At 39.4% G+C, this 12,787-nt stretch overlaps 1 protein-coding gene across 1 annotated transcript in view; it reads left to right on the forward strand.

Moving 5' to 3' along the window:
* The window catches only part of LOC126365959 (proline-rich protein 2-like), a 40,140-nt gene extending 28,546 nt beyond the window's left edge, over positions 1-11,594 (forward strand). The window contains exon 5 of the mRNA XM_050008750.1: positions 9,520-11,594. Within this exon, the coding sequence (XP_049864707.1) occupies positions 9,520-9,622 (103 nt within the window). The 3' untranslated portion in view covers positions 9,623-11,594. The remainder of the gene's footprint in view (positions 1-9,519) is intronic.
* Positions 11,595-12,787: the final 1,193 nt, after the last annotated feature.

Below are 12,787 nucleotides of genomic sequence, written 5' to 3' on the forward strand. Positions count from 1 at the left end.
TCCTTGCAACATTATACAGGTGGGGTCCAAGAGGCCTGCTCCCAATTTTTATCCAGAATTTCCTGTCCATCCATACTTTCCGTGACCAAGTTGGTGCCTCCTATAGGTGACCTCCCCCATATGCAGGAGAATGGGGTCCTGCAGGGCTCTGTATTGAGTGTATCACTATTTTTAGTGGCCATTAACAGTCTAGCAGCAGCTGTAGGGCCGTCCGTCTCACCCTCTCTGTATGCAGACGACTTCTGCATTTCGTACTGCTCCACCAGTACTGGTGTTGCTGAGTGGCGTCTACAGTGAGACATCCACAAGGCGCAGTCATGGGCTTTCAGCCACAACTTCCAGTTTTCAGCCTGTAAGTCATGTGTCGTGCACTTCTGTCGGCGTCGTACCTTTCATCCGGAACCAGAATTTTACCTTAATGACGATCCACTCACTGTAGTGGAGACATATAGATTCTTAGAACTAGTTTTTTATGCCCAATTGACTTGGCTACCTCACTTTCATCAGATTAAGTGGAAGTGCTGGCAGCACCTCGGTGACCTCCGCTGCCTGAGCAACACCAACTGGGGTGCAGATCGCTCTAGCTGCTTCAGCTCTACAGAACAGTTGCTCAGTCCCGCCTTGACTGTGGGGGTCTAGTTCATAGTTTGGCGGCACCCTCAGCGTTGCGTGTACTCGATCAAGTGCACCACTGTGGCACTTGCCTAGCGACGGGAGCTTTTAGAAAGAGTCCGGTGATTAGCGTCCTGGTGGAGGCCGGAGTCCCTCCATTGCATATACGACATGCACAACTGCTCGCCAGTTATGTTCTCCTGAGCATTTGAATTACAGTCTCCTTTTTCCACTCACGGCAGTTTGTCTCCCGCATCGGCTGCCCAGGTCAGTGCTAATGATTGCAGTTCAGTTGCGATTCCTTCTGTCTGAACTGGAGTCCATCCCTTTGCCACCTCCCATCCCGGTACATCTGCATACACCTCCATGGTGTACACACAGGCCACAGATTCGTCTGGACCTTTCGCATGAACCTAAGGACTCAGTTACGCCTGCCACTTCCTTTCGATTTTTGACGTATTCTGAGATTCTGAAGTGGTGTACACAGACAGCTCAATGGCCGATGGTCATATTGGCTTCACCTACGTCCACAGAGGCCATTTTGAACAGCATTTCGTGCCCGATGGCTGCAGTGTATTCACTGCAGAGCTGGTGGCCATCTCTAGTGCGCTTCAGTATATCCGTTGATGCCCCAGGGAATTGTTTCTTCTGTGCACTGACTCCTTGAGCAGCCTGCAAGCTATTGACCAGTGCTGCCCTCACTATCCTTCAGTAGTGTCCATACAGGAGTCCATATATGCCCTGGACCAGTCCCGTCATTCAGTGGTGTTTGTGTAGACCCCAGGACACTTCGGCATCCCAGGCAAGGAACTTGCCGACAGGCTTGCCAAACAGGCTATGCGGAAACGACTTCTGGAGATGGGCATTTCTGAACGTGACCTGCGTTCTGACTTACGCCGTAGGGTTTTTCGGCTTTGGAAGACGGAATGGTATAACAGTACACACAACAAACTGCGTGTCATTAAAAAGACTACGGATGAGTTGACGTCTTCCATGCAGGCATCTCGCAGGGAATTAGTTGTCCTCTGCCGGCTCCGCATTGGCCACACTTAGGCGACCCACGGTTATCTTCTGCACCATGAAGACCCACCTGAGTGTCGATGCAATGCCCGGTTGACAGTAGCACACGTTCTGGTACACTGTCCCACATTGAATGCCCACCGACGAAATCTTGGGTTACTGGATTCATTGCCACTAATTTTATCTGACGACAACTCATTGGCTCATTTAGTTCTACGTTTTATTCATGAGGGTGGGTGTTATCATTTGATCTAAGTTTTAGTGCATGTCCTTTGTCCTTCTGTGCCTTCCACCCTAGTGCTTCTAGGATAGAGGTTTTGTGTGTTGCAGAGTGGCTGGCTTCTCCTTTTTATTCTCGTGGTCAGCCAGTCATAGTAATCTGCTTTGTTGTTTTAATCTCTTAATCCGGTTTATTGCATTCCTGTGGTTTTCTTGTTCTCTTTTGTCCATTTTCATGTTTATTGCCCTTCATCATTCTTGTGATTTTTCTTTTCATTCCGTTTTGAGTTGTCAGTCTCTTTTTGTTTTATTCTCACACTTGTGGCATTGTTTTATTCAGAACATTTGTTCGACCTATACTTGAGTATTGCTCATCAGTGTGGGATCCATACCAGATCTAGTTGACAGGGGAGATAGAGAAGATCCAAAGAAGAGCAGCACGTTTCGTCACAGGGTTATTTGGTAACCGTGACAGCATTACGGAGATGTTTAGAAAAGTCAAGTGGCAGACTCTGCAAGAGAGGTGCTCTGCATCACGGTGTAGCTTGGTCGCCAGGTTTCGAGAGGGTGCGCTTCTGGATGAGGTATCGAATATATTGCTTCCCCCTACTTATACCTCCCAAGGAGATCACGAATGTGAAATTAGAGAGATTTGTGCGCGCACTGAGGCTTTCAGACAGTCGTTCTTCCCGGGAACCATACACGACTGGAACAGAAAAGGGAGGTAATGACAGTGGCACGTAAAGTGCCCTCCGCCACACACCGTTGGGTGGCTTGCGGAGTATAAATGTAGATGCAGATGTAGACAACACTACAGCATTTGCTCAGCTCATGTATAGCTTCTGCATTGTTGACTTCAGTTCCTCTGGGCAACATTGTATATTTCTTAGTTATTTCTTGAAAACTCCTTTTTCATATCTCAAAAGCTCCCTCATTTCAGTGCCTCTTACCGGTATCCTTCACCTTGGGAGCCAAATGAACTGTTTCGGAATACTCGTTGGAATGTGCAGATGCTGGAAGAGTGCGTAAGTCTTTCTGCGAAACTGTCTTCTAGAACTCTTCTGTATTTAGTCATTCTCTTATTCAATATATTCAATGGTGACAAACCTATTAGTACTCAGGACAACATATCTGAAGTGAGTGTTCACATTGTCAGCAGCAGAGGTACTTCCTCCACGCCTTCCAAAACACTGCCAAGCTGTGCTGCCAAAGTGTTAACGCTGCCTTCAGAGCAGAGCAGGTAGAGACTGAAGACACCATTACGCCGTGATGATTTCCTGTGCTCAAGCTTCTCACATCATTTTTGCACAAACCAAAATTTAAACATGCACAGTGGATACTTCTTATGTGCTAAGTACCTAAACAGTCTCGGCCGGTCTGTTACAAGAAAGGTTCACCACTGGAATGGATATGTCAACTTCACATTTGCTGCTGTAATTTGACTGAAAGAAAAATAGGGGCAAAGACTTTCTAATTCATCCACATTAATATACAGCTTATTGTTGTTGTTTATTACATTTCATAGTAGCTTGTTACTGTAATTTGTTCTGACTTAATATTTCATTCGTGTAAGCCCCCCCCCCCCCTTCTCTCTCTCTCTCTCTCTCTCTCTCTCTCTCTCTCTCTCTCTCTCTCTCTCTCTCTCTCTGTCTCATATTTTTATTAATATATATCTTGTTATTTATGCACACCTGTGTGTGAGAGAGCGAGAGAGCGCGCAACAATTTTTCATCAATAGTTCATTTCTTTTATCTTGGCGGCTCGCGCATGCCCGCCCAGACGCGGGAGATTGGTGCGTTGCCACTTGCACACGACGCACGCGCTAATAGAAGCAGCGCCATAGTATAGCATAGTTCGCAAGCTTACGTTCAGGGGGGAGCGCGCAGTTTATGAAGTGAAGCTACCACGGCCACAGAGACGTGCTCCCCGCATTCCGCGCTGTGTGCGATTTTGTCATCACTGCACTGCTCGCTGTGCAGACACAGGGTATTCCGACTGATTTGATGATTTGACACACTTATCATTCGATTCCACAAAAACTATTTGGCTCAAAAATTAGATTTTTACACATCTTATTGACTTATACCTTCCCCCGATAAATGGCTTAATTTTGTTTCGATGTTGAACGCAGTTATTATGCAGCATTAAATATAGTAAACCATTGCACGAAATTTTGAAGAGTTTGCAGAGGTGATAGTCCATAGAGTGTACTTTCCGTATGATCAATTTTAGTTGCTATGATGTCGAGAATGAAATGTGGACAGGATACCTAAATTTCATATAAAATTTACTGTTTAACAATATCTCATTTAAGTACCACATAGGTGTCGTATGTGATATTGAGAAATATTCCGTCTTCCGCGACTGTAACAAAAGTTTTATTTACACTGAGCAATCAATCAAAAGGAAGTAGACAAAATACATTAAACAAAACTGTGGACTTACAGAAACATTAGGACTTGAATATCCTGTCTTATCAGTGAAGTGCTCTGAGCTATGTCAAATATAATTTTTGTGTGTGGCACACGCAAGCATCATTCATTTATTTGCTAAAACACTGGTCAGCCAACACAAACGTTGAATATTGTGTTACCGCAGCACAAAACTACGAAAGATGACTTGGCAATGGAGGAGACAAAATACTGTCCACTGATGATGCTTCAAAAGAGAGAAACACGTCTGGTATAAAGAAGTCACTTATTACAGTTGCAGAAGAGGAATGTATTTCAGTACCATTGGTAAAACTGCGACTGTGGTACAAAAACAACAAACAGAACATGAGTACCATTGTGTATGTGCCATACCTTTCATTGATTGAAGTGCTTTAAAATAAAGCCAAACACATCCGGTGTAAATAAAACTTTTATTACAGTCGTGAAAGATGGAATGTTTCTCAGTATTACATACAACACCTATGTGGTACTTAAATTAAATGAGATATTGTTATACAGTAAATTTTATATGAAATTTAGGTATCTTGTCCACATTTCATTCTCAACATTGTGGCAACTAAAATCAACCATACGGAAAGTATACGCTATGGACTTACACCTCTGCAAACTCTTCAAAATTTCATGCAGTGGTTTACTACATTTAATGCTGCATAATAACTGCATTGAACATCGAAACAAAATTAAGTCATTTATGGGGGGAAGGTATCAGTGAAGAAGACGTGTAAAAATCAATGTTTGGGCCAAATAGCTTTTGTGAAATCGAATAGTAAGTGTGTCAAAGCAGTGGGAACATCATGTGTCTGCACAGGCGAGCAGTGCAGTAATGACAAAATCGCGCACAGAGCAGAATGCGGAGAGCACGTGTTTGCCGCAGCGAAAGGGTTAATGAAGAGACAAAGCACTAGAAATTTCAAAAAATTGCATTTAAAAACGAATATAATTCGTGAAGAAAGGCACATCGATATTGTTTTTAAATAATGAAAATATTAAGCAACGCACAAGGTTTGAACTCGTAACCTTTCGCTTAGTAGCCCAACACACAAACTGTTACGCTATCGCAACTTGTCTGACTACAGAATGCAATGAGGCCTCTAATACGTCATGCAAAGTACTGACAAACCCTGTTGGTATGACTATGAATTACTCACGCTTCGTCGAAGTACAATGCGAAATAAACAATCACCGCTGTTCTGTAATGCGAAAAAGCGGTTCGTGAGATTGATACAAACACCTTTCCTTGCTATCGCCTGAATTAGGAGTCTTATTGCTTGTTTGGCTTAATTAATTAATAGAATATGAAGCAATTGGTATAAAGAATGCTTTTTTCAAACTTTCTATAAAAGATAGTCTGCTATCAAGACATTGGTTTTGTTCTATTACTTTATTTATGACTGAAGGTTTCTAAAACTGAAGACACTCGTCCATGCTCTGCACTGCAGTCGAGATCTGGCAACGTCGTTCTCTGTTCATTGGCTGACTGTGTTTTGTAATGTCGGATGCGCAGAACAAACCTAAGCTCAGCCGCCAACATAAATGACGTGCTCTTTAGTGAATACTTACCCATTATTTGTAAATGGAAAGTAAATTTTTATCCGATATTCCGATTGGGTGTGGAGTATTGGTTTAGAGTAATATGTTACCTGCACTTAATCTTTATCTCCAAAATCCCATGTTCAACTTCTATCTAGTGAGATTTTCCTTGCATGCTTTTACTTCATAATTTTTAATATATCATGTCTGTTGCACTGGATAGTGTTTTTTCTTTAAATAACTCAGACTGCATTGATTACTCCTGTGGCTCTTCCCTCACCCCCATTCCTCAACTCATCCCCTGCGTACGTATTCTGTCTGAGGGCAACGTTTACTTTAAATTACATCATATTTGCTTTTATCTGTTAGTGTTGGAATTCTGGCATTTGTGCCATTTTGCAAGCATTTGCAAAGTGTAATACAACATGTTGAGAAAATATATTACTGAAGTTTGTTAACATTGATATACTTCAAATATTTGATGTTATAATATGTCATAGAAATAAAAAAAGTAACAGCTAAAAGTGAATAGGACATAATTAAAAGATTTAGAGAAGCTGTATATCCTTATTACAAGAAATTAATTTTGACTTACTTCAGCCTACATATCAATAACAAATCTACGTATCTTTTTTAATAACAACATGTTACTGTAGTATGATACAGTGTAACTCAGTTCTAAAGCAACAACATTAACATAATATAACATCAAATCTTGTGCATGAAAAGGGCACAAATACTGAAATTGCAATAGCGAAATAAAAACAGTGACAGCTAAAACAGAATATGACGTAATTTTAAAAATCTATGGAAGCTGTAAACCCATATTAGAAGTAGAGGTAATTAATAGCTGTATGTTCGACAGAATAATAAAAATTTAAATAATTCATTCATTAACTGTATTCTGTAGACCTTACTTAAAAGTAAAAGGTTCGTGTGTTACCCTGCTGAAAAATAAGGAATTTTGTATGTAGTGTTTCATTCAGTGCTCATTAATCTCCATTTCTGATACCATTGGATCTTTTTTGTTAATTTGAAACTGAGGTTAACACTGAAACCATCTGATCTGAACCAATTGTAGACTTGTAAATGGTCTTCGCGGGTTTGCTGTCGGATGACGTCCAAAATCCACAATATTTCCTCGGAGCAACTGTCTAACAAGACATCTTCAGGTGGTTCAACCTTACTGGTAGCTAGGTACGACAGTCGTACCTAGCCACCAGCAAAGTTAAATGACCTGAAGATGTCATGTCGGACAGTTGCTCCGTGGAAATATTGTGGAATTTGCACGTCATCTGGCGGCAAACCCATGAAAACTATTTACAACATGTCTGCTGGGCAAGTTTGAAGAGTCACAATTATAGACTTGCTTAGCCGTCACCTGGACTGTATGGTGGAGTTTGGCAGTTAACACCCTCATCTTTGACAAACATTATTTTGTGAACAGTCCTTTATTGTCTTGGAAGATCAGTTGTATAGGTGAAGTGTGAGCGTACCCACAGCAGTAAACTTTATGGAACTTCCTGGCAGATTAAAACGGTGTGCCCGACCGAGACTCGAACTCGGGACCTTTGCCTTTCGCGGGCAAGTGCTCTACCAATTGAGCTACCGAAGCACGACTCACGCCCGGTACTCACAGCTTTTCTTCTTCCAGTATCCGTCTCCTACCTTCCAAACTTTACAGAAGCTCTTCTGCGAAACATGCAGAGCCATGTCTCCACAGTATCCTTTCTTTCAGGAGTGCTAGTTCTGCATGTTTCGCAGAAGAGCTTCTGTAAAGTTTGGAAGGTAGGAGACGGATACTGGCAGAAGAAAAGCAGTGAGTACCGGGCGTGAGTCGTGCTTCGGTAGCTCAGTTGGTAGAGCACTTGCCCGCGAAAGGCAAAGGTCCCGAGTTCGAGTCTCGGTCGGGCACACGGTTTTAATCTGCCAGGAAGTTTCATATCAGCGCACACTCCGCTGCTGAGTGAAAATCTCATTCTGGGAACTTTATGGAATTTCACACCCTTTTCTCTGCCATTCTGTGTTGACTCAGTGTAAAGTCCTGCTTTCTGTAAAGAAGATAAAAATCCAATCTATATAAAACTGAAGCTGTTAATGCACTGTCATTCTAGTTTCTTCAAGTAGAATTTTATAATACACACAATCTAAAAATATGACAATATCACATGAGGGAAAAGTTCCAGTGAGTCAACATTTTATTACGTGCTTAATGACTCAAGAAAATTGGGAACAATGGAAGGAATGAAGTCTTTCAGTAATTAGACAGAGATTTGTTAAGGTTGCAAATTGAATTATTAAGGAAATATGAAAAGAATTGTTGACTGGTTAAAAAGGTTGTTTTTTAGGTGGTCATTGCAAGGTAATCAAAATATTTTATACGCCAACAAAAACACATAACTAACGTCTGTTGCCATTTACATTGTCTATTGGAGTAAATGTTAACACACATGCATTTCACTTCCAATTGTTAAAAATAAGCTTTTTGATAGTGTCCATCAGAGGGATAATAGAGGTCTGGAAAATATCCCCACCTTTTCTTTCCAATCTCATCCATATAAACAATTTGTTATGCACTCTTCATAGTTCTGCACTTTTTGGTTACATCGTCATAGATACATGGAGCATGATTTTTTTCTGTCTAACCTTAGTCTCTATACTCTTCACCACACACTTTGTCAGCTATGTAGAAGAGCTTGCACATTACACATGTAAATGTTTGAATGAACACAAGTGATGTACTTTGTGATACTACAATTATGGCATTATTTAAATTAAATCTAAATGATAGGATAGTTGAAGAAGAGGATCCAACCAAATTAGTTAAAGACCTGATATATGGTCTGTTTCTAAGATATCTTTGTGTCCACAAGGCATCTGAGTTTCCCACCAGATATTAAACAACAGAAAGCTAATGGTGGATCACCAGTGGTTATGAAAAGGATAGATTGCTATTCACTGTAAACACAGTCACAATGGGAAGACTGTTACACACTAAGCTTTTGGCCCAAGCCTCCATTAGAAGAAGAGAAAAACACACACATGCATTCACACAAGCAGGCACACCTCACAAACACATACGTGACTACCATCTCTGGTGGCCTTCCTTTCTTTTCTGAAGAAACCTTGGCCAAAAGCCTAGTGTGTAACAGTCTTTCTGTTGTGCCTGTTTGCAACTCAGTGTATCATCTTCAGTGTGAGTAGCAATCTGTCCTTTTCATAATCACCAAATATTAAGAATTGTTATGCTCAAAATAATTAAGTTAATAATTGATTCAGCAGGTATCATTCACAAGTCAAATTATCATATTTCCTGCCACCTTACCTGTACTTGAATATGTAATGTACTTCGTATGCCACCATTCCATTAACAGCCATTTGAATTGTGGCCGCAAGTGGTGGTGGTGGTGGTGGTGGTGGTGGTGGTGGTGGTGGTGGTGGTGGTGGTGGTGCCCATTGATGGGTTTTGGTTCATACTTATTCAGCAGTCCCTAACACTTCCTTTTAATCTGGTTTCTATTTTTTGTTGACATATAACAGACTCATTTTATATGACATTTACAGTAAGGACATTTGTTGCAACTCTCGCTCTGCATTAATAATGCTACTGTTACTTCAGTAATTACCCCATACTGTTTGTTTTGCACAAATAAATTGGAAATACAGAACAGCCTTTCTTTCACAGGTGCTTTCTGTGTAGCTGTATTCCATATTGCATGGATTCTTGCAAGATTGTCCAGCACAAGTGTCCAGTCTGCAAGAGTTATCTTGGAACCTATAAGGGCTAAACAAATTCTGCAACTTGCAACACCGGTGCTCTGTGATTCATGGTTGCTATGACGAACGTTGCATTTGATACTCCATTGTATGTTCTTGTTACATTGTAATCTCAATGTTGTATACTACATCTGTTGTTGTCGTCTTGCCATTTCTGCACTGTAATTTAAAAAAAAAAAAAAGACTAAGTTCAGTCTTCTGCGAAGATGAAAAGCAAACTTCAAAATTTTTCTTAATAATCTTAATGCCAAATACTTAAACTTGTGTGCAAGTAAATTTTTGTTTTTCATGTAGAATTTTATCTAAGTTCCAGGAATACTGTGTAAAAGCATGACAAAATTTATGCCACATAAGTGTGAATGTTGTGTAGATTTTTGTAATTAAATATGTGAGGAAGACCAGTGATGAGTCTTCCCTTGTATATACGTTATAAGCTATAGTATGTCAGGGATAAGATCCGCCTGCGTGTAATATGGACATTGGTATGAAGTGTTAGAAGTAATAATCAGTTGTTCATTGTCTTTGTTTCGTTGTGCAAAGTAACAATACCTGCAAAATAGTTCTGGTAGATTATTCATCCTCATATGATCACAGCCAAAGTATACTCGTTTATAAGTCTCAGATTTCATGTTTCTAATATTTATGTTTACTCTACAAACATATTTTTCTCTTTGTTTATGCCATATTCTTTTATTTTAACACAGCTTGCCAGGTATACTCTTTTAAATTAGAACTTATGTCATTCCTGTGATTATGATTTTCACATGTGCCAGTGAAGCAGGTGTGCTGCAAATATGAGAAATGTGTGATGATTGTCATGTTAACATCAAAGGTTGTAAAAGTAATCACTTTCCATTTATCATTACAGTATGTGTGTGGTGTTACAGAATGGGTATCTGTGTTAAAATGTTGGTATTTTCCATTATCAAAAGTTTGTAAGCCACCTTATTTGGCTGTTTATGTGGGAATAAGGATATAATCTGTGCCAATTGACTCACATGTCATACAGATCATATTGAAAATGACAGAGGAAATAGATTTTAGATACAAGGTAACTTTTTTATCTGTGCTATCATGTTTAATGAAATTGAGAAAAAGTATGAAGTGTTCTTCCAATTTGAAGGAGGAAACAAAGTACTTTTTTTAAATATACCACACCCTTTCTAAGCATTATATTTACAGACAAAATGTACTTAAATTGCAGGCTTCTCTGTGTAAACTTTACGTTCATGACATGATGGCCTATTGTTACGTATCCCCCATCATATTATAAGCTTCAGACATCATTGTGACACTGCTGTATTAACTATAGTTCCATATATGTGCATTTAAATTTTACAGTTCTCTTTATCTATTTACTTTGTTTCCAATTGATATAATTCCTTCTAAGTCTTCCATGTATGGTTTCATTTTCCCATATTTTATATTTAATTACTGTAAATATTTTTACATGACTGATCGTAATTTTAAGTCATAAAAAAGTAAAACGACATTTCATTGACATACTTCAATTCTTGTTGTATAAAATTATGGATGCTGTTGGCTTTTATTTATGGAAAAGGTATCACCTTTTCAGTATTCAATATGTAATGCAACAACTCTAGTTGATATTTACACTTCTATTTTCAGAGCTGTGATTTGTAGATACCTATAATTTTATTGCTGTAGATATATGTCTATTTTTGTAAAAATTTCTAGGTCAAATATATTACTTAGTTACCATGACAGTCAGTAATTCAGCTTAGTATGTGATGTGGTGCTCATAAAAGAAATCCAGTGGTATAAGTTCCAAGTCTCTTGTTCAACAAATGGATAAATAACACAAAAGCTGTATGACTGCAGATGGTCTACTTAGTTTTATGTGCCCCATATGTTAAATTATTCTACTTAAACCTATGCTGTTTTAAAATCTTGTAGGAAAGATATTTATGTGGAATGAAATACCAGTGTAAAGAAATAAAATGCTTCTTTGTGTGGACCACAGTGGTGTCGTTTGTGAAAACTTTGTATCAAACCAGTCTTTCACAGGGAAAATACTTGCATTGCGTATTGTAGAATAACTAGAACTGAAGTTACTCATTGTAGGAGACTAAAGTGCAATAAACAAGTAAGTGAAAGCACATTTCTAGTAAATGCAAGTGAATCGTCTAGATGATTGAAGAAATTGACAAATGACCCCCGGGAACCATGGGCCATGCCACTGAGAGATAGGTTGCGTGCCTCAGTGGTAAAGATAACCATTTCATGTAACCACATCAGAAAGGTATCTGTAGACAAACCAGAGTAACTTATGATTCCTGAACAGGAGTAGCAGTCTTTTTCAGTGGTTGCAGGGCCAACAGTCCAGATCATGAACAGGAAAATACAAGGTGAGGGTCAAGCACACATGGGCTGGGAGTAGTGATGTCACCATGAACCCTTTCACCACCCTGCAGGACATTGAAGCACATAGGAACATGGCGCCCATGTTTAATTCATTTGTAGTTATGAATGTTGTCAGGATTTTCCATGGTTTAGTGTATTATTGTCATTTTTGTTGATGCTGTTGTTCTTGTTAAGCTTTCTATTAGACTGTTTTTTTCTATGGTCAGTGAAATAATAGTGTTAAGCCTCTGAAGGACTTCAATCTCTATCTTGGAGAGAATTGCTTTTTTGCGGAGGGAGGAGGAGGTTCTCGCATACACTTAGACCACGTAGATGTGTAGTACAGAGATATCTCGTATAATGTCATTTTAAATTCTTCAACTGTATAACAGGTTTCCTGTTTCTATTCCAGAAAATTATGTTACTTCATTTTTGTCAGATGGTTTTTTTCCCCCACCAGTCTGGTGAAAGTCCTTATGAAATACATTACAAGAAGGTCCTCCATTCCTAGATACTTCTCATTTATAATGTTCTTCAACCTTAGAAAAAAATTGGGTTATGATCAATGAAATTGCTGTGGAATTGTTGGAATTCTCTTTCCATTTCCAAAGTTGGCTTCATTAAAGACCCTCTTGGAATTCTTTGTAGCCAGTTCTTTCCTGAAACACTTGCATGATTAGTTAGTTTATTACACAGATGTGCTTATTTGAGGTGCTGGCATTTAACTCTAAAGAAACAGACTCTGCAGTCATCTCTAACAGCTTAACATTATCCTGAAACCTGGTATGTTTTACCTTTGTATTTAGTGCAGT

This window comes from Schistocerca gregaria, chromosome 1 (genome assembly GCF_023897955.1).
Source record: "Schistocerca gregaria isolate iqSchGreg1 chromosome 1, iqSchGreg1.2, whole genome shotgun sequence".
Lineage (NCBI taxonomy): Eukaryota > Metazoa > Arthropoda > Insecta > Orthoptera > Acrididae > Schistocerca > Schistocerca gregaria.